A 27,455-nucleotide genomic window follows, 5' to 3' on the forward strand; every position below is an offset into this window, starting at 1 on the left:
AGAAAAGTACATAAACTTATTATAAAATAAGATAAATATTTCTTACAAAGACTGCTGAAATGTGAAATTCACAGAATATTTCATAAAGATGAGAAATATTTGTATCATGCCAATTATTATTTGTAACTACCTTTTAACTGAATCGCTGAAATAATGCCGTGGATCGGTTAAACTTTCCCAAAATATTAACGATATTTTTCGCTATAAATATTTTCGTAATAACTGGGATTATTGCCCTGCCCGTTGAAACGTAATCTACCTGTTATTAATAAATTCTTTAACATTCGTTGGAATAAGCTTAAGAATTATTTTCGCTATTTAAAATTGTGTATCACACTTTTTTGCGTTTGAAAATTTTGTATATTTATATTTACATCCGGGTTTGGGTGCGAGAATCTGTTAAACTAGCCAAACAATAGGTAAAATCTATAAAGTAGTTTTTTAAACATTTCTAAGTACAACTTAAAAATAACATCCTTAAAACGTCGCAGGTTAGTTATGTTATACCTACGCGATCAAGTTCCGTTTACAATTTTAAGTACCTAAGTGTAAAAATCGTGAAAGTTTAAATCAGTATTTCAAAGCAAGATTGGAGCTTACTACCATTAAAACACGTAATTGGGTATAAATGGGTAGGAATGGATAGGATTTTGCGAATAAACCTAGTTGTACACGAAATCCCGCACCCAAAACCCGTTATGTCTCTTCTACTCTGTATCACAAGATTCTATTCCATTCTGTTATTATTTATTACGAACTTTTACAACGTGTAGATTTCTTGCTGGGGATCAGTTATCTCTGCAGCTTGGGAAAAATATACGGCTTATATGAAAAAATATACGGAAAGCAAGAACATTTTGTGATTCTGTGTAGAGAAAAAAGTGATGTGGGTGCACTTAAATAAAATCGCCCGTATTATAAATTGTAATTTAACATTGCCATATCGCCAGTGTAAAAAAAATAAAGTTTGGTTTTGCTTTAATTAGTTAAGGTTTGTTGTAAATAATAATTTATGAGTTGCATTTTTTTATTAAATAATAACAGATTTTAAAATTTGTTTTTGTATTTTCTTATTCTTAAAATTCCCTTTCACCTTTTAGCTAAAATACTTATGGTCCTCAAAATGTTGTTTAGGTATGTATTCTTGATTTTTTAACATTAAGTCGTAATATAAAGAAAACGCATCGAGCAACTTGAAAGTTTAACATTTATACTGCTTTATTCTTATTACCAACCAAAACTTGTTTATTTGATGAATAATGCGGCGTAATATATGCATCTAAGGCGTATTCTGCAGCAATGTGTTGTAGAGTTGTGCCTGCTCGTTCACTGAAAAGATCGCTCCCAACTAGTACGATCTCCGAAGTGTACTAGTTCGTTCTTTTAGGACATTTAGGACAGTAGTACACCGAGAGAGCGAGAGACAAATTGTGCATATGGCGTACAGTATCGCTCGCTCGTACTAGCCGAGAGCTGATCGGCTGTTTTCGCGCGCTCTCGGTCCGAGTCAGTCGGTTTTAGTTCGGTTGCGGTCGGATCACACGGATCGCTTTGCTGTCATTGTCACTCCTCGGCTCTTTGCTCCTTTCGCTCCCATTCTATTGCGCGTGTGTGAGTGTACTAAATGTCCTAGAGAGCAGAATCATTTGGGAGTCGTTCGGTCTAGTACAGTGCAGGGAATCGTGTCTTTTGTACTATTAGTACATGTCCTACACAAGCCTAATGTGTTGATGCATTTAGTTTAGAATCTATTAATCTGTCTTTCCACCTAAGCTAGGCTAGTATTAGTAGGGCTAAATTCCTACACCAATTTTGATGATTTTTGGAATATAGAACGTTAAATATAAATAAATAAATATATTATAGGACATTCTTACATAGATTGACTGAGTCCCACGGTAAGCTCAAGGAGGCTTGTGTTGCGGCTACTCAGGTAAGCAGGCAAGGTTACATAATATACAAATGCTTATATACATAGAAAACATCCCCAGGAACAAATATCTGTGCTCATCACACAAATAAATGCCCTTACAGGGATACTGAACTTCTATGAGTAGCTTGACATAATACTTTTGTAGCTCGTTATAGTATCTCACTGCTGGGTAAAGGCCTCTCCTCTTGATTTCCACAACTCTCTCTGTTGTGTTTTTTCCGGCCAGTCATAAAGGTGTCCAAATCGTCTCGCCATCATCGCCTAGGCCTGCCACGTCCCCGCTTCTTTGTCGGAATCCTGAGGGCCCAGCCACGACATTGGCGAGAGCGGTGAGCGGCAGCCATACATGCGAATGAAAAGTCCCATCGCTGTGTCTCGCTCCAATTATGGTCGCCGCTCACCGCTGTCGCGCTTAGCCCAATGTCGTGGCTGAGCCGTCACGCATGCAGCAGACGTTATCTGCCCAGGGTGGCTAGCCGAATGGCACAATCGCTCACGAAACGCTTACGAAACGAAGCGCTAGTAGATATCTATCTCTATCGCGCTTGCGTATTGGCGCGACAGAGCCAGCGGCGTATCGCTTTCGTTTGGCGTCGGAGAAATGCCATTCGGCTACGGGGCCTGGTGCCGTAGCCGAATGGCATTTCTGCGACGCGATACGAAACGAAACGCCGCAAAAGGTAGTCTGGCTCTGTCGCGCCAATACGCAAGAGCGATAGAGATACCTACGAGCGTTTCGTTTCGTGAGCGTTTGTGCCATTCGGCTACGTACCCAGTTCCAGTTCAGCCTGGCCGTTTTCTCTTCCTAAATCAGCTATGCGTGTTTTAATCGTACTTTAATTCTTATAAGTTAATTCCAACTTTATAAGTATCTGTGTGCTTCGTGATCAACTGATTGCATTCTCGACAAATTATTGCTTTGATTTTGCTTTCAAATTGATATCGCTGGCCGCATCAGAATAAGTACGCCCGAAACACTTAAGATTCATAGTAACGCGTCGCATCTGTGATAGTTTAAAATGAGTTCTCGGGTTCGTTAAGGAAAACCTGACGCTTTTGCGTAATGCTGCGGTATGGGTTTCCCTGGCCCCTAGACATTATGCATACTGTGTTGCAATGAATTTATAAAATAGAGTTCTAGAAGCGCCGGTAGCCTAGCGGTAAGTACGTGCGACTTTCGTTCCAGAGGTCGCGGGTTCGAACCCCGGCTCGCACCAATGAATCTTTCGGAATGTATGTGCGAAATGTCATTGAATATTTGCCTGTCGCTTTTCGGCGAAGGAAAACATCGTGAGGAAACCGGACTAATTCCAATAAGGTCTAGTTTACCCTTCGGGTTGGAAGGTCAGATGGCAGTCGCCTTCGTAAAAACTAGTGCCTACGCCAAATCTTGGGATTAGTTGTCAAAGCTGTCTCCAGGCTCCCATGAGCCGTGGCAAATGCCGGGATAACGCAAGGAGAATGATGCGAGTTCTGGAATGTTGCTTTTACCAAGCAACATTCTAGGTACTTTGATTTGAATTAGACGGATAGTTACAATTCAATAGAAATATATAAAGTAATAAATTGTGATGTTATGTTTCCACGCCGTAAATAGCCTCATACAGTTTCTTCGTTTAAAGTAAAATCCTTGTGGTCATCGTGAAATAATACTGTAAACTCATTATTAATTATAGTATTATATTGTAACTATAAGAAGTTATTGAATGTGTCGTTTTTAATCAAAAGGGCGTTTTTTGTTTGTCAGTACGGCGCTATGTCCATAAACTTTCATTTTAAATCAACCTTATCGACAATCGAAAATACCTGGTACCTTTTAATTTAAAACGTACAAGTAACATTTTTTTCTGATATACCTTTAATTGAATAATAAAGTAACCACAAAATTTAAATTTTGAAAAACCCCGACCGCAACATAGTAAACCGATTTCCATGAAACATGGCTAAGGACACTGCGACTAATTCAGCTTTTAAACAAAAACAATCTAAATCGGTTCATTGGTTCGGGAGCTACGATGCTACAGACAGACAAACACACAAACAGATAGACAGACAGACACGTCAAACTCCTGTTAAAAATAATAATTAACCAATTCCTTTGAACGCAACACGCAAAATCCCACGCACGATAAGGCAAGTAAAACCCACTTCCCGATTTAAATCCAGACGTCCATAGGTCAGTCCTTATCAAATGTCGATTGTCTACTCAACTCGCCTGCATAAAAAGATCTCCATGTATTTATTTTCGATTAGTAAACATAGTCATAAATTATGTATATAAATATAGAAATTATGTAAAATAATTATAAATAAATTCACGCTTGTACTGCCAAAAAAGGTAAGCAGAACACATAAAATTGCTGAAGTTTCAGTATTATTCTTAACAAATAAGACGAAGAAAAACCGGCCAAGAGCGTGTCGGGCCACGCTCAGTGTAGGGTTCCGTAGTTTTCCGTATTTTTCTCAAAAACTACTGAACCTATCAAGTTCAAAACAATTTTCCTAGAAAGTCTTTATAAAGTTCTACTTTTGTGATTTTTTTCATATTTTTTAAACATATGGTTCAAAAGTTAGAGGGCGGGGGGGAGGGCGCACTTTTTTTTTCCTTTAGGAGTGATTATTTCCGAAAATATTAATATTATCAAAAAACGATCTTAGTAAACCCTTATTCATTTTTAAATACCTATCCAACAATATATCACACGTAGGGGTAGGAATGAAAAAAAATATCAGCTCCCGCTTTACATGTAGGAGGGGTACCCTAATAAAACATTTTTTTCCATTTTTTATTTTTGCACTTTGTTGGCGTGATTGATATACATATTGGTACCAAATTTCAGCTTTCTAGTGCTAACGGTTACTGAGATTATCCGCGGACGGACGGACGTACGGACGGACGGACGGACGTACGGACGGACGGACGGACGGACGGACAGACAGACATGGCGAAACTATAAGGGTTCCTAGTTGACTACGGAACCCTAAAAAAGGTGATATTGGTGTGACAGGTAGCCCCTCGTCCACATCACGTTTGAACTCAACTCCCGCTGTCGACTTCTACGATACCCATAGGATGAAAGGAGTGGTGAAATTCATCGTGCTGTCTCTGTCATACAATGTTATATAACAGTTACAACAGCCAGTGTGGATGCACCGTTATTGAAGCAATAAATTCTAAGTGTTAGTTAATACAGACTAGAGCCTGTACCATCAAATGTGAGTGTGTTTAGTAAAACGTCCCACCTTGTCGGTTACCATTAAGGCGAGATTTATTTGTATCTTTATATGAATAAACTGACAGTGGCTTTATAGCAATCGACAAAGTGGGACGTTTTCCCGTGCATACTCACAAATAATGACATTTTACACTAACGTTGATCAGTGGCGGAAACTTCATGAAAATTATTATAAAATTGTTGGTACTATTAGTAGGTAAGTACCTAAGTAACCGTCTCTCTTCACTTTCTCCATACAGAGAACCTAATCATGACGTCTATGCTATCGAGTAAAGTATTCTAAAAAACTTAAATACTGAAATATTACGCTTATAAAACTAACCTAACCACAAAATTAAAATTTTTGAAAAAACCCCCGACCGCGACATAGTAGACCGATTTTCATGAAACATGGCTAAGAACACTCCCGACTAACTCAGCTTTCAGACAAAAAAAAACTAAACTTAAATCGGTTCATTCGTTCGGGAGCTACGATGCCACAGACAGACACACACACACAGACAGACAGACAGACAGCGTCGGGGGTTAAAAAGAACCACTCTCATATTCTAGAGGTAAATATTACAGTAAAATGGTCTGAGGCGATCACTCGCCTCCGCTCAAGAATACCCACATGCGCTCGCGCATCTCATTACCCACTGTTTACCTACTATCACTATGTCAGTCGGCCGCCGACCATCCAAGATGGCGGCCCGGTGCGTGCTAGCGCTCTGTTTTGTGTTCCTAGTCGTTGACGCGAAGGTGTTCACGAGATGTCAACTTACGAGGGAGCTGCTTAAGATTAACTTTCAGAGGACTTTTCTTAGTAATTGTGAGTAGTGTTTGTTGAATCTTTAAGGAGTCCGCGGAGAAAAATGGTTTTGTTTGTAAATACGATGAAAACTATTAGGTATGCGAAGTATAATTATGATAAGATAATATTTGAAATATACTTTAATATTTTTAAATTAAAATTGTTACTTTCAAACTTTTTCTTGAACGATGTTCTGGAAGAATTAGCACGATTAAGGCCTGATTTGGACGGCGTGCGAACTCGCATGCGATTTTAGTTACATTGCCGGCTGTTTAATATACGTACAATTTTGCACAGCCATCAAAATACCGTAATGTAATAAAACTCATATTATGCGAGTTCTCGTAACGTATAAATGGGCCCTAAGAGTCGGTTGCACCAAAATCGTCTGTTACCGAATTTAGCGTTCTTTTTTCTTGTATGGGAATTTTCATAGACTTCTGCTTGACGTTATTTGTCTGTTGTGGAACTGTAGTTGATGGAACTGGCTCTAAATGCAAATTGCATAATAATGCCAATATAAGTGATTAAGGGTGCATCTTAATTTGACCTAACCTAACCTAACTTATCAGCTCGCTTGATACCAAAAATGATATAACTCCATATAAGATAGATATAGTCTTAAAAAGTGTACCTCGGTCCAAGGTAACACAAGGAAAATATTACTCTAGTTCAGATGGCGCCTGGGAGATAGTTCCTAGATGTCAACTAACTGATTACGATACTGACATATCGGTTGAAACTCTTTGAATATCAGTTTTGACAATTTGACCCATAATATGGTCAAATTGTCGAAACTGGTTTTTTTTTTTTAGTATGAATAGGTAGACGTTTGACCACGATCACACCTGATGGTAAGTGATGATGCGGTCTACGGTGGATCACGCTTACCTATGAGATACCTATTTACTCTTGCTTTAAAGAGACCTGGATTGTACTCATGTGGGAACACAGACTCAGGCAGGGCATTCCACTCCTTGGCGGTTCGCAAAATAAATGTTGAAGCGAAACGTTTAGTGCGTATTTTTGGAATACTAACCGTGAAGCGATGTCGCATTGCCGATTGTCTGGTGGTCCTAAGGTGAAATGGGGACGGAGGAACAGGGTTGTACAGTTTCTCAGCGCACTCTCCGAAATGTATGGCAAGGGTTTTTTTTTTACTTTGTGTCTAGACATGGCAGTAATACCTGTAAAGACTGCAAATTTTTCTTTGTCTTTAATCTCTATCGAATCTTCTATCTATCTAAATATAGTACTACAGTATGGGGTTCTTCAAAAAAAGAGTGTTCTAGTTTCTACTGGGTTGGCAACGCGCATATGACACCCCTTGAGTTGCAGGCGTCCATAGGTTACGGTGACCGTTTTCCATCAGGCGGACCGTATACCTGTTTGCCACCGACGTGGTATAAAAAATATTTGTTTATAAACATAAGAAACTGACTGACTGACTGACTGACATATCAACGCATAGCCGAAACCACTGGTCCTAGAGATTTCAAATTTGGCACGTAGGTTCCTTATAAGGTGTAGAGAAGCACTAAGAAAGGATTTTTCAAAATTCACCTTCTAAGGGGGTGAAATGGGGGTCCAAAGTTTGTATGAAAAAACAAGATTAGGTACGTACGCGGGCGAAGCTACCACTACTATTATACACGACCATGCGCTTAACCAGATGGTAAGACTGATTAATGCAATGGATCTGGAGAATAATCACATACTAATGTGTATGTGATGTATTTCATGAGAAATTGCCTCTCATCTGTCTTCAAATAGGTTGGTTTCAGCGTTTGTACGTAATCTGTCAAATTGGTTATGCAATAGCTACGTGGAGAACTATTTTACAGTTACAGCCAACTGTCAATGAATTCATCAGAAATCTGTCATCTTCAGTGAACTGCAAAAAAGCATGGTGAATTTATCATTGAATTCATTCATGTACTCGTACGCTACTGTCATTCATCGAAGTAAGCTATTGAAACTAAACTTACTAATTTAGGCTTGTAAACTTTGCTATTGGTAACGAAAAATAAAACCAGACAATGCGTTTTCACATTATCCGATCCGATATCGGATATCGAACCTTTATCCCATACGGGCAAATTTTTTTTTTGTTGTATGGTACCAAATTTGGCATGTCCTACCTCTTCTGACAAAGATTGCACAAATTCTATATCACTTTTTTACAGGCGTTTGATATTTATGCATAAATGAATAAATTGTCTTTCAGAAATTATTAGTTTTGAATAAATATTAGTCATATTTTTAATAAAAACTTCTGTTTGAAGTCAACAAAAGTGTTGTTTTTCCCATGTCCTACCATGAAGTACTTATGTTTCATAGGCGTTAAAATATTATTTTTGTATCATAACAATATGTTTTTATTTACTTAAATATTTCTTTGTACATTAATTTCTAATTTAAACAACGCTTTATCTATCAAAAATAGTTTTAGAATACTAAAAAATCATTTCAAACATAAACCACAAAAAGTAGCTCTGTGGAAAATCCTACTGAGTTACGGAGAAATTTCGTCAATATTTACTTATTTTACTACTAAAGTGGTAGGTTATTTTTTATTCTGGCAACATAATAATGTCTTGCCGTGTACGCCATATTGGTTATTTGTTGTCAGTCGCACGCCACAACTCGTGAAGGAAGTATTTGTTCGAGCGTGTTTTAGAGGTCCTTTTTTTGTTATTTTTATACATTAGTAAGTTTGTAACTCAGTGGATCACCCAGCTCCAGAAACACCGATTAAAGTTAATTTTTTTCACAGTTCTTACAAAAATGCTATTAATTTCATTGAATTTTATGTAGATGAATGACTAATGAACACGAAAAAACAATTATTATCATGCAAACTAACAACATTTATAAAAACACAAGTTTTTCAAAACGCTACAACAAAATAAAAATCCGCCCATACATTACATGCATCATCTTTATTTTTTTCTATTGAAATCCGGCCTTCCGACATAATAGATATTGTGATTGGATATGGATAGGTGCGTAGCCGAATGGTACAGACGCTCACGAAACGAAACGCTCGTAGATATCTATCTCTATCGCTCGTGCGTATTGGTGCGTTCGTTCGTTATCTGTTTGAAGTCAACAAAAGTGTTGTTTTTCCCATGTCCTACCATGAAGTACTTATGTTTCATAGGCGTTAAAATATTATTTTTGTATCATAACAATATGTTTTTATTTACTTAAATATTTCTTTGTACATTAATTTCTAATTTAAACAACGCTTTATCTATCAAAAATAGTTTTAGAATACTAAAAAATCATTTCAAACATAAACCACAAAAAGTAGCTCTGTGGAAAATCCTACTGAGTTACGGAGAAATTTCGTCAATATTTACTTATTTTACTACTAAAGTGGTAGGTTATTTTTTATTCTGGCAACATAATAATGTCTTGCCGTGTACGCCATATTGGTTATTTGTTGTCAGTCGCACGCCACAACTCGTGAAGGAAGTATTTGTTCGAGCGTGTTTTAGAGGTCCGTTTTTGAGTTCCACATAGTGACTACGTTTTCGAAGGTATATTGTATATTTTATTAAGAAACTACCTGTTCATATTACTAGTTAGTTTATCTATTTTAATAATATATAACGTTTATGGGAAGAGTTTGTATTATTTAATTTACAACCAGATTTTTGTTTCTCAAAGGCGTAACCGTTACGTTCCATTGAGAAATATTGTTTCTCAGTGGATGAAAAAGTAACTCAGTGGAACGATAAAGCCGCGTTATAAGTACACATTTATATTTTCATATCATATTACATAAAAAAAAAAAATATCGTCACTCTTTTATATGGAAATTTAATTATTTTCATGAATGTGATGCAATATACAAAGAAAACAAATTACTAAATTAAGGGCCTCAATTTTCATACGTGAGGCGTAAAATGAGTCCAAAAAGTTAATATTTTGAAGACACTGAATATGTACACTTTTTCTGAAAAGGGCTCAGTTAATTTTTTATTTTAGTATTTGAGATATTAACATCCACGTAAAAAACAGTTTGCTTAATTGTTTGACGTAGTTAAATTAGCTCCATGTTAATCGCACCCTTAGTTTTATGTTACGTTCCACTGAGAAATTGTCCTAGCATTTTCTTAGATGTAAATTCAAATTTTTATAAGATTTTGTTAGCCTTACCTACCTGTGAGTATGATATTATATAAATTTAACATCTTCTTTACATTTAATAGGAGTTTATAGTTAATTTTTCTACAGATTTTTATGTTTTTACGAGAAAGTTTTGAAGTTTTTTGACCACAATGTCACTCAGTGGATATGTAAAAGTGATTTTAGAGGGTTCTTTTGTGTTTATTCTACTGTTTTTTTAAAATTTAAGTTCATTTTGTTTTGATTTCTAATATTAATAAAAGATTTCACATATATACGTCTTTTTTTGTTATTTTTATACATTAGTAAGTTTGTAACTCAGTGGATCACCCAGCTCCAGAAACACCGATTAAAGTTAATTTTTTTCACAGTTCTTACAAAAATGCTATTAATTTCATTGAATTTTATGTAGATGAATGACTAATGAACACGAAAAAACAATTATTATCATGCAAACTAACAACATTTATAAAAACACAAGTTTTTCAAAACGCTACAACAAAATAAAAATCCGCCCATACATTACATGCATCATCTTTATTTTTTTCTATTGAAATCCGGCCTTCCGACATAATAGATATTGTGATTGGATATGGATAGGTGCGTAGCCGAATGGTACAGACGCTCACGAAACGAAACGCTCGTAGATATCTATCTCTATCGCTCGTGCGTATTGGTGCGACAGAGCCAGACTACCTTTCGCGGCATTTCGTTTTCGTTTCGCGTCGCAGAAATGCCATTTGGCTACGGCACCAGGGTGGCTAGCCGAATGGCACAATCGCTCACGAAACGCTCACGAAACGAAGCGCTAGTAGATATCTATCTCTATCCCGCTTGCGTATTGGCGCGACAGAGCCAGCGGCGTATCGCTTTCGTTTGGCGTCGGAGAAATGCCATTCGGCTACGGGGCCTGATCTTAGAAAGAGCTCACCTGGTATTTCCTCTTAGAAAGAATCGTTTTGAATGAATAAATGAATGATCATTTTATTTGCTTAAACACGCGTATAAATATTATAATTAGGTATGTGTCCAAAATTATTAACAGGACGATTCTTGTTGTTCTTGTTATTCAATAATATGCCAACATAAAAAAACAAACAAAGGAACAATAAGTACAATATGGCTCGTCAATATGGTACGTTCAAGGTCACTTTTGTTTATTTAAACAACAATACTATTTAATTCAGCGGCGCGGCTTTGTTCCGATAAACAATAATTTTAGGCTTTAGTCAAGTCATTGACGATGACGATGACTCGCAAATCTGTCAAAAACCTATAACAACATGACGTTACGCGTCAAGGCGAGTGAATTCATGAACATCATGAATGACACAATATGTACTTGTACATACTTACATACATACAATCACGCCTGTGTCCCATGAAGGGGTAGGCAGAGCACATGAAACTACTCAGGTTTCAGTGCCAATCTTGGCAAATAAGGGGTTGAAAGAAAACGAGACTGTGACATTGCAGTGACAGGTTGCCAGCCTCTCGCCTACGCCACAATTTAACCCATATCCCACAGTCGCCTTCTACGACACCCACGGGAAGAAAGGGGGTGGTGAAATTAATACTTATTATATAATTTTATGGTTTACTGGCTTTTGTAATAGATAAGGAAGGTGATTTGTATGTTTTTTCACTGCTTAGCTACTTTTTTATATGTTTGGCTACATGTTTATTAGTTACTGAAAAACATAATTATATTAGATTGATTAAGTTTTGAAGTAGCATAGAGTCGAGCGGAACCTCGATTTCAAAAAATTTTTTCGCAATATCTTTTAACTGAGTTGTTCTTAATGGACATTTTTTTTTGGTAAATCTAGTTAATAACACTAGTACAATAAACTAGAATTTTTAAACTGAAACGGGGGGGGGTCATTTCCATTTTAGTTTCGCTCCTGTAGCGTCTTAAGACTTAACCTCAAATGCTACTAAAGTATAGTAAACAAAAATGACTAATGTTGCACTAAACTGTCATTAACCATTTTTATTGACATAACGTGACGAGACAATGGGGACAAAATGATAATGGCACCTTTGTCAAGGCGATGCAGTAACCTACCAGATTAAGTATTCAACCAAAAGAGTAGTTAAAGCTTGACCAGAAATATACACCGTGTTTTTAATGAATTCCGTTAATTATAAGGGAAAGTTCTTTATATCAAATACTCTTACGGTTATCGAGTTATTAAAAAAATAAAGACAATTACTGAACACGGGTGTGACAGCAGCCTTTACCAATTCCTAAGGTTATTTGTTTTGACATGTGCCGTCAATCAGTTGACACTAACTTGAATGTTATTTTTAAGGGTCTCTCACAATAATAAATTCTTTTATTATGTATGAAAATGATGATTTTTTTTGTTAATTTAATTAAAAATGTTATACAGGCTGTTTCCTGATACTTGTCAAATTTAATGGAAAACAAAAAAAAAACACGAATTTCATTACAACTATTTTCTTCATACTAAACTGAAGTACATTTCTAACTAAAACTTAAAGATACCTATATAAGCCAAAAATTTGCTGACGACAGTGTCATAAGTGTCGTTTTTAAACATTCACAAATTATTATCCAATACATATAGTATCTATATCTAACTTTGGGCGTATATTGAACTTCGAATTGAACTGTTCGACGATAAACGCCTCTGAGTCACTGCCACGAATATGACGTCCATTCCGTCACTCCGTCATTTTACCGAGGAAATTGACATATGCAGCGTCAGATACGACGACGGAATAGTAATGCCACAGTATAATATAGAGTACTATCGTACAGTATGGCCACTCCCGCTCCCCGCTGAAAGTGCCGCCCACCCCCTCTCGGTTACCTCACAGTTACCGCCTGTCAAAAACGCGAACAGTCGACCTGTCATATTTCACTCATACAAGCATAGTACGCGTTCACCTACACGAGCTTAGACTGTGTGCTAGGAACGCGCCTCTTTCATATATTTGATCGCCAGTGTCCGAGGTGTGGTAATGGAGTCACTGCAATCGACATAATAATAACCTCTTACGTGCATACGTATTTATTAAAAAAAATGACTTGTTTTGACAGCTTAACCGATGTAAAAGTTATTTTAAACGACAAACTGCAAAGAAATTACGTTCACTTAACCCGTTCGCTTCACGTTGCGTTGCTGAAGCTAGAGTCAGCCTAAGTGCGTTTTCACATTATCCGATCCGATATTGGATGTAGGACTGATATTCCATACATTTAAGACGCCATCTTGGATTTTTGCCCTTGAAATACTTCCCACATCCAATATCGGATCGGATAGTGTGAAAACGCACTAAGATAGGTTTGCAACAATTCTGATAGCCCTGCCTCTATAAGAGTTAAGTAAACGTCATCATTTTATCGAAGTTTGACTTTTAAAATAACAGTTGCACCGATGAGGCAGTCAAAGTTGTTGCGGACTTACCTTGGGTTGACTTTAGGACCAAACCACTGGATTGCATAATCCCAAAATTCATACAACTGAACGTCTTTAATATAGCAGGAAAGTACGTGAAGCAATCTAAATAAATCCATACTAATATTATAAATGGGAAAGTGTGTGTGTCTGTTTGTTTGTCCGTCTTTCACGGCAAAACGGAGCGACGAATTGACGTGATTTTATAAGTGGAGATAGTTGAAGGGATGGAGAGTGACATAGGCTACTTTTTGTCTCTTTCTAACGCGAGCGAAGCCGCGAGCAAAAGCTAGTATGTATATAAAAGAAGAAACTGACTGACTGACATACCAACGCATAGCCGAAACCGCTGGTCCTAGAGATTCCCAATTTGGCACGTACGAGTAGGTTCCTTATAACGTGTAGTGGAGCACTAAGAAAGGATTTTCACAAAATTCACTTCCTAATGGGGGTCTAAAGTTTGTATGGGAAAACAAGGTTAGTTTGGCTATTTTATTCGAAACATCACAGGGGTATTCCTAAACAGTAAACATGTATGACTTTAGTACGCGAGCAAAAGCTAGTATTTATTTTAAAATGGATCTCGTAATAATCCAAATACACCTAACCAGCAAAATATGCAGACTTTTATACGCGTCTGAAGCAGATGAGTGTTTAGGGAATATTTCCAGCGACGAAATTGAAATTGAAATACTCGCTTATGGATGGTCCGCGAAATAGATTCTAGGTATTTCATTTTATCTAACGGTTTGATATAAAATTAGTGGCTCTTTGCAGTACTTAGGACTTGACAAATATTATAAATGTATACACCGTGTTTTTTTCCCGTTAAATTCGGCAAGTCGTTAGGTTCGTTATCAGGAACCACTCTGTATAAAACTTTTAGTTAAATTCGCAAAAAAAAAATCATCGTTTTCATACATAATAAATGAATTAATTAGTATGAGAGACCCTTAAGAATAATATTCAAGTTAGTGTCCTGCGATTAACGGCACATGTCAAAACAAATAACATTGGGAAGTGATAAAGGCTGTCACACGAGTGTTCAGTATTTTTTTTTTTTAATAACTCGATAACCGTAAGAGTTAAGACGCTACTTTCTTAGAGAAATTAATTGTATTTGATCTAAAAATCCATCCCTTAAAGTTAACGGAATTAAATAAACAGGGTGTATAAGTATTAGGTACTGGTGAAAAAAGTCGATGGCACCTCTATTAGCATTATAAGAGTTCTATTGATAGCTACATACTTAACTGGTCCATTGATAACCATTGAATCATTGTTTTTTGTTTTATCCTTTTTATCAATCATTATTTTATTCATATACAAAACGATTTCCTGTATACAGGGTGTCCCAAAAGTACCACGACATAGTGACACTGGAGCTAGCACAGCTCTAAAGGAACCTAACCAACTGAACTTATAACCTCAGTGAAATTTTCCAGTAATTTCTAAAATAAGATTCTTTTTACGTTCATTTTACGATCAACATTTTTCGTTCTAGCATCGAATTTAAATTCTCTAGAAGTTATCTTTAGGCGTGTATCAAATCATTAATAGTTTATTTTAGTTTTCTTATTTTGTCAGTAAGGTGCATTAGGGTAATTCCGAATGACAAAAATGCTCTGGTAATTCCGAAAGGGGAATCTTAATATGATGGAAATGATGGTGATTTTTGTGCGACTTTCGGAATTACCCTAGTGCACCTTAATTTATTTATTTAACAAAATTATAATTAATTAATAAAATCATCTCTTTTGCTGTATTGTTTGTTGTCTACTTTCTGTTTTATGTTATAATAACAATTAGCTTTAAAATCTTCAATAATGTACTAACCATTATGGGCGATTTTTTATCTTAAATAATAAAAAGAAAATTAAAAGCTTTCTCATTTTCAGACATAGGTATTGTATCAGTAACTTTTAAGTTTCCTTCTTTGTTACTATTTAAATATGTCTATATTTATGTAGATATAGCTTCACAGTGTTTTACTTATTTTTACCATACCATGGAAATAAATAAACAAATCGCACAGTCAGAAAGTTTTGAGTCATCGTGAAAAAAACAACAACAAAAGGGAAACAATGGTTTACGGGGAAACCCGGTCGAAGGCGTGACGATCCAACGCAATTCTATCGTGTAGCGTGGCGTTGTCATTGTCATGCGTCGTGCGAGTCAAAGTCAAGGTCTTTTGATAACCATAGCACAGAATATACTATGGTACACTGAGAGAAATTTGCATTGTGAATTTAACAAGTTCGACTTGTTGCGGTTTATCCGTTTGAATCAGCCAAACGTATGTTTAAAACAATATGTGTCAGGTTGTTTTTATAAAATCGACTTGTTGATTCAAATATATTGCCGATTCAAATGACAAGTAGCTTGTTGTTTGAACCAAAAAGCACGTAGGCGCTATTTTAACCAAAAAACTTGTTGAACAAACATGAAAACTGGTTGTATTTTCTCTCAGTGTACAAGTACAGAAGGCTCACTCCTTTGATATTCACAAAATGCCGCGAGCCGACATTTAATTCTTATTGCACCGCGCGAAGGTTGTCACCACTGAATCTTCACACTCTCGATTAACTCAGCTTTCAAACAAAAAAAAAACAAATCCAAATCGGTTCATTCGTTCGGGAGCTACGATGCCACAGAAAGACACACACACAGGCAGACAGACATGTCAAACTTATAACACCTCGACGTTTTTGCGTCGGGGGTTAAAAAGAAGGAACTACGGAATTTTGATGCAAAACAATGAAGAAGGAGATACGAGTAAGTATGGATAAGGGTCCCCCACATCTAGCGTCTCGCGGGCGTCGCGTCGGGCCAACTGTATGGAAAAAGACGTCGCGTCGACGCGACGCCGACGCGGCGTCAGGCTTTGCCCATACAGTTGGCCCGACGCGACGCTCGCGAGTCGCTAGATATGGGGGGACCCTAAGGCAAATTAATAGCCACAGTCTAATTTACTACCGTTAGCATTGCATCAGTGGGGCATTTTCAAAATTTAGGACCCCCCAATTAGCGTAAGTTGTTAACTAAAATTAACTCACTCTCAGTTTTGTGGCGATAATTAAGCATATAATTTCAATTAAATTATTATTGTGTTAACTTTAAGCGATAATCTACATTTAGAATGTGAAAAAAGTAAATTTTTAGACAGATTTTATGCTTAATCGTGGTCACAAAACTGACAAGGAGTTATTTTTTGTTAACAACTTACACTAGGGGGGGGGGGGTCCCAAATTCTGAAAATGCCCACCATGGCTTATGACAATGGGCTATGGGTAACGGCCAACTTGGCTGGATGATGAAAAGTAAACGATATGATTTTCAAGTTAGACCGATGTTTTCCGCACAAACTAAAGGTAGTAAAATATTTACGGTTCTTGTTTTATACCGCTCATCAGCATTAATGTCCCTGTATTAATGGCAATTTGATTAGGTTATTTACTTTGCTTTAATAAAGTTTTCCTGTGTGGTGACGGGTTAAGAATTTCACCACCCCCTTTCTTCCCGTGGGTGTCGTAGAAGGCGACTGTGGGATTGGGTTAAATTGTGGCGTAGGCGAGAGGCTGGCAACCTGTCACTGCAATGCCACAGTTTCGTTTTCTTTTAACCCCTTATTTGGCAAGAGTGGCCCTGAAGCTTTAGTAGTTTCATGTGCTCTGTCTACTCCTTTTTAGGATACAGGCGTGATTGTATGTATGTATGTAATAAGGTTTGAACAGCGAGCTGAAAATTGTATTTATTATATTCCTGTCACCACTCTGTCCATCTCTATCTATGGATAGAGATGGACAGTTATAGTATGCTATAATATTATAAATGGGAAAGTGTGTGTGTCTGTTTGTTTTTCCGTCTTTCGCGGAAAACGGAGTGACGAATTGATGACGTGATTGTTTAGTGGAGATAGTTGAAGGCATGGAGAGTCACATAGGCTACTTTTTGTCTCTTTCTAACGCGAGCGAAGCCGCGGGCAAAAGCTAGTAATATTATAAATGAGAAAGTGTGTGTGTTTGTTCGTCCGTCTTTCGCGGAAAACGGAGCGACGACTTGACGTGTTTTTTTTTAGTGGACATAGTTGAATGAACAGAGAGTGACATAATTAGTCTTCTTTTTGTCTCTTTAAACTCCCCACTTTCCTGAAATGGCGGGTAAAAGTCTGTATGGAGCATCACGCAACTTTTAAATTTAACACGAACGAAACTGCTGGCAAAAGGTAGTAGTAGTAGTAGTAGTAGTAGTAGTAGTAGTAGTAATACACTTTATTGTACAAAGATAAAAACACACACAGTACTTAAAGAAAAAAGAACACACACATCATTTGTACAAATACCTGGGACATAAATACTACTGACATAACAGCCGAATAAAACTATTTCAAAATCAATTTAATGTTAGGTATTTATTACAGCAATAGGGACAATGACATCGATTATACCACCATAGATCTCGATTTTCATTTAAATGTGTTTAAATAAAATATGAACATTGTATCACAATTTCAAATTAATATAAGTAAATAAATAAACAAATAATTTTTATAAGACATTTTTACACAGATTGAGTCCCACGGTAAGCTCAAGAAGGCTTGTGTTGTGGGTATTCAGACAACGATATATATATAATATACATACTTATAAACTTATATACTAAGTAACGAATAAATATAAAACTAATAAAGCATTTCCAACTATCGTATTCAGTATTCTTCTCTAAATAAATAATCAAATTTATTAATAGTTGTCTAATATTAATATAAATCTGAGTAGACAAAAACTCTTATTAAAAGTTGAAAAATCAGCTGAACGAACCATTTTGAAGAGCTATTTTGAGCATAAACTATTTTTGATTGCCACAGAAGTACATGTTCGTAGATAAATAGGTACTTAGGTTGTTATCATAATGATAAAGATGAGGATGACAGACGTTATCTCAAGCTGATTGAGATTCTCAACGACTTCCAGTGAATTATGATAGATAACGTGAAGTTCTGATACAGTGGTTCTCAATCGATAAACGTACCTACTGATTTGTATTGGTATTATTATGGACTGATCGGCGATTGACCCTAGTTACACCTGATGGGAAGTGAAGACAGAGTCTAAGATGGAGCTCACCGATTCAGTAATAGCCTATTCACTCTTAGTTTAAAGAGACCGCGGTCGTATTTTTCTGGGAACACCGATGGTGGGAGCGCATTCCATTCCTTTGCAGTCCGCATTACAAAAGATGAGGCAAATCGTTTTGTGCGGATAAATGGAACACTAACCGCATACGGGTGCATTCGTTCCCCCCACCTGGACGTCCGAAGATGGAAAGGAGAAGGAGGAATTAAGTCGTGCATTTATTTATTATTATTATTTAGAGCCCAATATGTCCCACTGCTGGGCAAAGGCCTCCCCCCTCTTTTTTCACTCCATGTTTGGAGCAATATCCGGCCAATCTTTCAAAAAGGAGTCTAAGTTATCCCGCCATCGCCGACGTGCTCTGCCGGATCCCCGGTTTGACTCGTGGGGCTCCCACTCCGTGGTTATCTTGGCCCACAAGTCGTCCGGCATTCGGCAGACATGGCCAGCCTAATCCCATTTTAACTACAGACACTGACAGAAGTAGGTCTCCCTTCATCAAGTGCATCAAACGGTTCATTACTAATTCTGCCGTCCTATCACTAGAACCCCTCTAAGCTGCATATTACCAGTTTTCATTTGGATAAATATTCTTAAATAGGAAAGAATTCCCCATCGACTGGTCTTGGAATCATATTTTTATCATTTTTAGTTACCGAGATACAGAGTCGACATACCTCGCTAAGTGCACTATTTTATAACCCTTTTCAATAGTATAAAACCGCAAACCCACATTTGTCTTCTATAACTTATATTAAAGCGCTTAGCAGTTGTTTATCTTCATAGTTTTATCACACGATACATAACTATAACAACGTTACTTGACATAAGCTTCATAAATTCCCATTAAAGCCGTTTAATTGCGTTATTACATTTTATAACATTCACTTTTTTAAATAAAATACTACGCTTAAACACGGCTAAAGTCCTTTAACCGTGTATTTAAAGACTTTCATTGTAATTTCGGTTACAAATACATCACTAAAACCTAGTTACTGCGCTTTACGGTGAATTTATTATTAAAAAATATTCATAATGCCACACTGAAACAGGACAAACCAGCAAAGCTACGCTAAAACCCCGCTAGTTGTAAAAGTATACCTTCCAAAGTTATTGCGCCAGTCCGACAGTCGGCCGAGCGGCTCGCGCGCAGAAGGTTGTGCGAAGGCTGTAGTGAAGTACAATTTTCTTTTCATTGACAGACGAAGATACGAGTTTTTTTAAAAGTAGTGACGATATGCTCTTTGTACTTATTCAGAAGAAGTTCCTAAACGATTTGTCATATTTTTTGTTTCAGGGGTGTGTCTGATAGAGCAGGAGAGCGATAGAAACACAGCTGCGTTAGTGACTAAGTCTGCGCGAAGAAAGTATTATGGATTATTCCAAGTAAGTGACCACCATCGTCCTCCTTGCGTTATCCCGGCATTCGCCACGGCAATCTGGGGTCCGCTTTGGCAACTAATCCTGAGATGTATTATTTATCATTTATTTAACCAACTTACATTTACAGAGAATCTAGGCATGCAAGTTACAAACACTTAAAACTAATAATAAGCTTGTAACTAAAATCAAATAATATCAATAGATGCGAGAGTGGATATAGACTCGAGGTAGCGGGCTGCAGCGGCTAGGACCTTAATAGGCTCTGTCTGCGAGTAAATGTCAAGAGTGTGATTATGTAAAATTATGTTATTAATATGGTTAAGTGCAACATATAGAGGACTAGTCACTAGTGTCATTGTACTAGTCCAGGGTATTACGAACAGGCCCCGTAGCCGAATGGCATTTCTCCGACGCCAAACGAAAGCGATACGCCGCTGGCTCTGTCGCGCCAATACGCAAGCGCGATAGAGATAGATATCTACTAGCGCTTCGTTTCGTGAGCGTTTCGTGAGCGATTGTGCCATTTGGCTAGCCACCCAGAGGTGTAATGCGAGGTCTGAGAGTGGTTCTAACAAATAGTGATGGTACCTTAAAATAAACATAATTTAGTGACAACGGATTATATATTGGTCTACGTATTAACCTCAAACATTTGGCGTAGATACTAAGTAGTTTTACGGAAGCGACTGCCATCTGACCTTCCAACCCGAAGGGTAACTAGGCCTTACTGGGATTAGTCCGGTTTCCTTCACCGGAAAGCGACTGGCAAATATCAATTGATCAGAAATCAATATAATTATTTAATTTGGTTTTGTTTTCTGCAGATTGGCAGTGAGTGGTGCAAAGAAGGAAAGAAAGGCGGCAAATGCGACATCACTTGCGAGGGTGAGTTTTATATGCGCAATTTACACATGATAGATGTTACCAGGCGCATAATGATGGACATCGTCAATGTATCCGCTGTCAAAGGTTAAGCCTTGGTAGCTTTGAGTCTCTGATTCAGATATCTTGGTAGATATTCCGCGAATTTGCACGAAGCGCTTTGCTTCTTCTTTTCTTATGCGAGGAGCCAAGGAGTTCCTTGCTGGCGGCTATATTATTTCCGAGCTCATATAACCCGGCAACCTTCAAATCAAGACTGAACATGTGTCTTCTGGGCGAGCTCACTCCATCGTAGGCCACGTCTTTGCCTTTGGCTAGTCTGTGATCAAGAGTAAGCACAAAAAAAAAGAAATATCTCAGAATATTCCCTTTTTTAATCTTGCTAAGTAAAGTAATTCATAATAGAAATATATATAAATATATATATATATTTTTTTTTGTTTTCAGCTTTACTAGACGATGACATTAAAGACGATAGCGCCTGCGCGCTGAAAGTATTCGAGCAAGAAGGATTCAAGTACTGGTCTAAATGGGAAGCTCGGTGCAAGGGTCACGTTCTACCTGATATTGAGAAGTAAGTTATCTCTTTCACACCTGGTTGGTGTTAGCAAGGGTGAAAGAGATAAAAAAAATTCTTTATTGCAACTATAAGGTTACGTGTATATACAATATTGGTCCCTGGCTCTCAAAGTAGGTCTCCCTGTGTCTCAAGAGCCATGGTATTATTACAGCAGCAGATGGTATTATTACATCGATAGTGACTGTTGAAAGATACGATAGTAGAAAAAGTAAGAGCGAATCGGCTAGCGTGGTATGGACGTGTAATGCGAAGGGATGAAAGTCATGTGACGAGAAAGGTGACAAATGAATGTGGAAGGAAGTAACGGAAGAGGTGGATGGACTGTGTGTTGGATGGAGAGATGATATGAAACGAAATATGAAGCAAGTTAATGAAGAGATGATTATTTTGTGATAATGTATACTTAGTTACAAGTTGTAACATGGCAAACCTGCTGTCGCTGAGAAAAATGTATAGTTACGTCGCGCATCTTTTGTTTTTTAGGCGAAAAATTTTCTTTGCGACCTGGCAAGCACGGTCGCGTGATAAACGATATAATATCGGGCCCTCCTTTTCGCACTGATTGTAAATGCGATAGGGAAACACCGATGCGATAAAGTCTATCCAAGCAGGTTCTCTATGTTACAAGGTGCCTATAAAATAGGTATTAGCTAAATGTGAGCCAACGCGGAACACCGCTAATCTCCTAATGCAAACAGTTTGCGCTTGAGCCGTAGTGCTATCCCGGCGTCTTGTTAAGTCACTTATCGACCATCGTGACTGGGTTGACTAATTCGGTTAAGTTGAGAACATTCTACACGGTAACTTGGCCGTATTGGGTTTAGTCGGTTGTCAGTCAGTTGTCTTACTGGAAATCACGAGATTATGGCAATATCTTAGAACAAATTAATTTATCCTCATAGAAAATAATTTAATATGTATTTTTTTAGTAGACATACTAGGTACTATTTTAACTATAAACTGAAATAAATGTCATATACAAAGAAAAAGTGACCAAGGCCTCCAAGTGTTCGAAGCTGGATTCGAACCAGCGTCCTCGGCCATTCGGACACGGTGGCATTATGACACAATTACCGAAGGCTTATGGCGCCCCTCGCCATCTCTGAGGTAGAACCGAAACTAGTTCGACCTCCTAACTGAATCAACTCATGTGATTACGAGTTAGCGAACAGAGATGGCGCTGCCGTGCTAATTCTTAGAACAAATTAATTTATCCTCATAGAAAATAATTTAATTTGTATTTTTTTAGTTTATTTTGCCAAACGTCTTAAATTTACTTGCCTAATGGTAATATAGCTTTTCTGTCCTCCAGCCGCGTCTTTCAGGACGCTGCGCTAAACAAAGTTACCACATCCAGCGTAGCCGAATGCCAATCGACGGCAGACACCGATGGAAGAGCATTTCTTTTTTTTGCCATTTTTTTATTTTGATTTTTTTAGGGAATTTTAGGTCAATTGTACTCAGAATCACGAGTACTTTCAATCTCACTAGGAGACAAAAAGTGTCCCAGAATTTCCATACATTTTTGTTACTTTCCTCTTTTGTCGCACACAACATGTACGGAAAATGGTAACAAAATAAGAAAAAATCGTATGAGACATCTTTTTTAACTACTAGGATTGAAAAAGCTCGTAATTCTGAGTAGAAATACTTAGCATTTTTTTTTTCAAAAATATCACAAAGTGGCAAATAGAAGAAATGCTCAGAAATGCAGCCTGGCTCTGTCGCGCCAAAACGCAAGGGCTATTTACTACCTCTAGATATAGATAACTACGAAACAAGTATTATCGTGAGCGTTTGAGTATTTAACTACGTACCCAGGGTCCGACAACCAGAAAAATAGTATACCGCCGCCAGTAAATAAGCAAGAGATCACATGTAATAGGCTAGTTTCCTACTAGTCAAATCAGGCTTCTTTTTAAGAACTGTTTTCATCATCGCACCGCTCGCCATCGACAGGGCGCTCATCCACACACCTTGCAACCTAAATGGTCGCGCACCGTGCGGTTTCAGAGGAATTCCTCCCACGAACGCTCCGGCTGTGGAATGAGCTCCCTGCCGAGGTATTCCCGATGAACTACAGTATGGGGTTCTTCAAAAAAAGAGTGTACAAGTTTCTAATGGGTTGGCAACCTTGAGTTGCAGGCGTCCATAGGTTACGGTGACCGCTTTCCGTCAGGCGGGCCGTATACCTGTTTGCCACCGACGTGGTATAAAAAAAACTGTCAAAACGATTTGCTAATATGGAATTAATATGAAATACTGAGGAGTGACGTCACGGTCAATTCATTTACTATATCTTTCTCTTTGACTTATTAAATAGAAATTATGTTAAAACATAACTACTGTCCATATTTTTCTTCTAATTATGTGATGATTTATTTCGTGCACTGCATAAAATATATTATTTTAAGTAAAGGAAACTAGCCTATTGTCGGCCGAAACTGAGCCGAGGTCAACAAAGATGTGACCTGACAGTTGCAGTCGGGTTGCAGTTTTGTCTGTAACGGCCCTTATAATTGCACATTTATATTAGTTAAAAATTATAGTTACCTTATTAGTAACTCTAACTTATTAGGATCGTGAAAAGTGGAAGATTCTTCTAAGAGCCCCATGTCCCTAGTGAGGGATAAAAGGAACACATCATTATCATCATCATCATCATCATCATCATCATCATCATCATCATCATCGTCGTCATCATCATCATTATTATTATCATCATCATCATTATCATCATCATTATCATCATTATCATTATCATCATCATCATCATCATCATCATCATTAGTAACTCTAGAACATATTAGGGATGCAAGCTTACAGTGTAAATTTTTGATTTAATTCTATTTTTTTTTTATCAAGGTGTCCGGACTGGCAATTCCCTCCGTCCAGATCATCAGTGTCACCCGGCAGGGACAAGCGAAGAGTCAAGCGATCCAAGCGAACGAAGAACAGCTTGAGAAGACTGCGCTTACCGATCTCTAATGCAAATTTGTAAATACTGTTAATAAAGTACCTGAGGCTTACTACTTATTTTCAATTATTTATGGTTATTTTCAAAAATTGGGACCCAAAATTAGTGAAAGTTGTTAACAAAAAATTAGGCATGCAATTGAAATATTGCTTATGTGTTAATTACATAAAAAAAGTTGATTTTTAGACAAACTTTATTCTTAATCGTCGTCACAAAACTGACATCGAGTTAATTTTTGTTAACAACTGTCACTAATTTTGGGTCCCAATTTGTGGAAATGGCCTTATATCTTTTAGCTCATGAAAACTAGGTACTAAATAATCTGAGTGGTATAAAACATAGTTATGGTATCTCGGTACATCTCGGAGGAAATGCGAGAGAAGAAAAGAAGGAAGGTCTTAAAAAACAAATTATAATTCAATATGCAAGCAAATGATGAACACCGTTTTTTGATAAATCATTAAGAAAATAATCATAATTTACTAAGAGAAAATAATTAAATACAGAGTATTGTGGGCAAGGGCTTAACCTATTAGAGTCTATTCCGAAATAGAAGACTCGTGAAATGTATGGGGTCCAATACATTCCACGACTCTTCTCTTTCCGATCAGACTCTATGTATAATTACAGTTTGTTATTAAAATGATTTGAAATAAACTTTATAATACTTATACAGGGTATTTAAATGAACGTAATTCAAAATAAGTGATTCTGGCTCTATTAACGACGAATTAAAATTCACGTATTCAAGTCTTAAAATTCTACGTAATTAAATTTTGCTAATTTTCAAACAAAATAAATAAATCATATTCTCAGAGTGTGGTCACTCATTGTGTCGTCATGGCATTTCTTGCTGTAAGTCAGTTGGGTTTTTTATTATTGTGACAAGTAACACGTCAGAAATTTTTTTCATAAAATATCAGCCTAAACAAACAAAAAGGTGAGTTTATACTACAAAACTAGGTTCAAACTATTTTCTCTTAACAACCTAGGTAGGGTAACCATGTTGTGATAGGATTTAGGAAAACAATGATATTAATGGTTATTAACTACTTTAACAACACGCTACCTAGGTGTGTACCTAGCAATATGAAGACGAGTGTGAAAAACATGTTTTGTATTACGTTCATTGAAACAGCCTGTATAAGTATCGTTGTAAATGTTGTAATAATGCGGCAACGTCATCCGAATGTTATCTTTAGGCTTCAATTAAATAAGGTTCACAGTAGGTGAGCATTTCTTTTTTTGTGCCAATGATTTTTTTTTATTGTTTTAGGGAATTTTAGGTCAATTGTACTCAGAATCACGAGTACTTTTAATCTCACGTGGAGACAAAAAGTGTCCCAGAATTTCCATACATTTTTGTTACTGTCCTCTTTTGTTACCCCATACAAAATGTACGGAAAATGGTAACAAAATAAGAAAAAATCGTTTGGGATAATTTTTTTAACTACTAGGATGGAAAAGGCTAGTAATTCTGAGTAGAAATCGCATATTTTTTTCAAAAATATCACACTTCATAAATGTGGCAAAAAAAAAAGAAATGCTTAGGTGCCTATTTTAAATATTTTTTAGTTAAATATAATTTAAAAGTCCCTTTAACATGTGAATTTTTCACAATCAAGAAATAGTACCCCAAGATTTCGAAGAAAATGTGGTTTCAAATAAATGTAATCTAAAGAGTAGTGATTTACGAAGCAGAGGAATGCTCTGATTAAATCCATAAAGTAGGCGCCCAATCGGGACCTGGAAAGCCTTCAAGATGGAGGATCGCATTGAATACTTTACAATTACGGGTGGATATTTTAACGAGGAGTTTGAAAGGATTCTGTTGGGTTTAGGGACGTTTTCAGAATTTGAGACCCCCAATTAGCGTAAGTCGTTGACAAAAATTAACTCACTGTCAGTTTTGTGACGATAAATATTAAGCATGGAATTTCAATAAAAATATTCTTTTCATCACATTTGCTGTTTAAAGGTATCATTACGTCTACGTGTACTGAAGCATAATGTACTATTTTATTCCCAAGGGAATAATGGATTTAGTTTTAAAAATGAATACAATCCGTACAATACTTCAGGCAAAGGATGTTTCAATCTGCCAAGGATTTTTATTGCACAACCAAAATTTGTCTATTAAGCTATAAAAGATATTATAAGGTATGAAAAATGCATTTTATTTATGTTTTACAATTATCTCAGTGTGTTTTGCATTTATTTCGTAAACTTAACTGAGATAAATTGTTATAATTTATAATCTGACAACATGGCTCTCTACTCGCGCTTGACCGCGTGCGTACGCGAGGCACCCACCGTTGCCTAGCAACGGAGAGTACAACAGATCAAAATATTGAACTGAATGAAAGATAAGTGAAATTTTAGTTCAATCATATGATTAATCTGCTTTTTTGAACATTGCATTTAATTTATACGCAGTATTTTCGAGTTTGTTTTCGTTCAAAAAGTGTTTGTTATCGAAAACAATGAATGAAATGAAATGAAATGAAATGAAACGAAACGAAACGAAACGAAACGAAACGAAACGAAACGAAACGAAATGAAATGAAATGAAAATTAAATGAAATGAGGAGAGAAAGGTTTTGTCTTATAACTGTTTCCTCTGTATTTTTCTCTCAAATCTGATGAAAAACATTGTGTGTAACTCGGGGAGTATAAATATTACTAACTCGAGTCTTTAAATCACTCCGGCAAGCCGTCGCGATTTAACTTACTCTCGTTAGTAATATTCAACTTCCTCCCCTTGTTGCACAATGTACTATTTTGTGCTAATTACATAAACTTTAAGCGATAATCTACAGTCAGAATGTGAAAAAAGTAAATTTTTGGACATATTTTATGCTTAATTGTCGTCACAAAACTGACAGCCAAGTTCTGAAAATGCCCTTACATAATAAAAAAATTAAAAAAATTATACCTTCAATTTGTAGAGGTTAACAATGTTTATAACTAT

At 36.8% G+C, this 27,455-nt stretch overlaps 1 protein-coding gene across 1 annotated transcript in view; it reads left to right on the forward strand.

The window, feature by feature from the left end:
• The window catches only part of LOC125234653 (leucine-rich repeat-containing protein 15), a 222,547-nt gene extending 201,042 nt beyond the window's left edge, over positions 1 to 21,505 (forward strand). The window contains exons 13-16 of the mRNA XM_048140998.1: positions 5,911 to 5,980; positions 19,960 to 20,048; positions 20,870 to 20,930; positions 21,375 to 21,505. Coding sequence (XP_047996955.1) covers positions 5,911 to 5,980; positions 19,960 to 20,048; positions 20,870 to 20,930; positions 21,375 to 21,505 — 351 coding nt within the window. The remainder of the gene's footprint in view (positions 1 to 5,910; positions 5,981 to 19,959; positions 20,049 to 20,869; positions 20,931 to 21,374) is intronic.
• The last annotated feature ends 5,950 nt before the right edge of the window (positions 21,506 to 27,455 follow it).

This window comes from Leguminivora glycinivorella, chromosome 2 (assembly GCF_023078275.1).
Source record: "Leguminivora glycinivorella isolate SPB_JAAS2020 chromosome 2, LegGlyc_1.1, whole genome shotgun sequence".
Taxonomy (NCBI): Eukaryota; Metazoa; Arthropoda; class Insecta; order Lepidoptera; family Tortricidae; genus Leguminivora; species Leguminivora glycinivorella.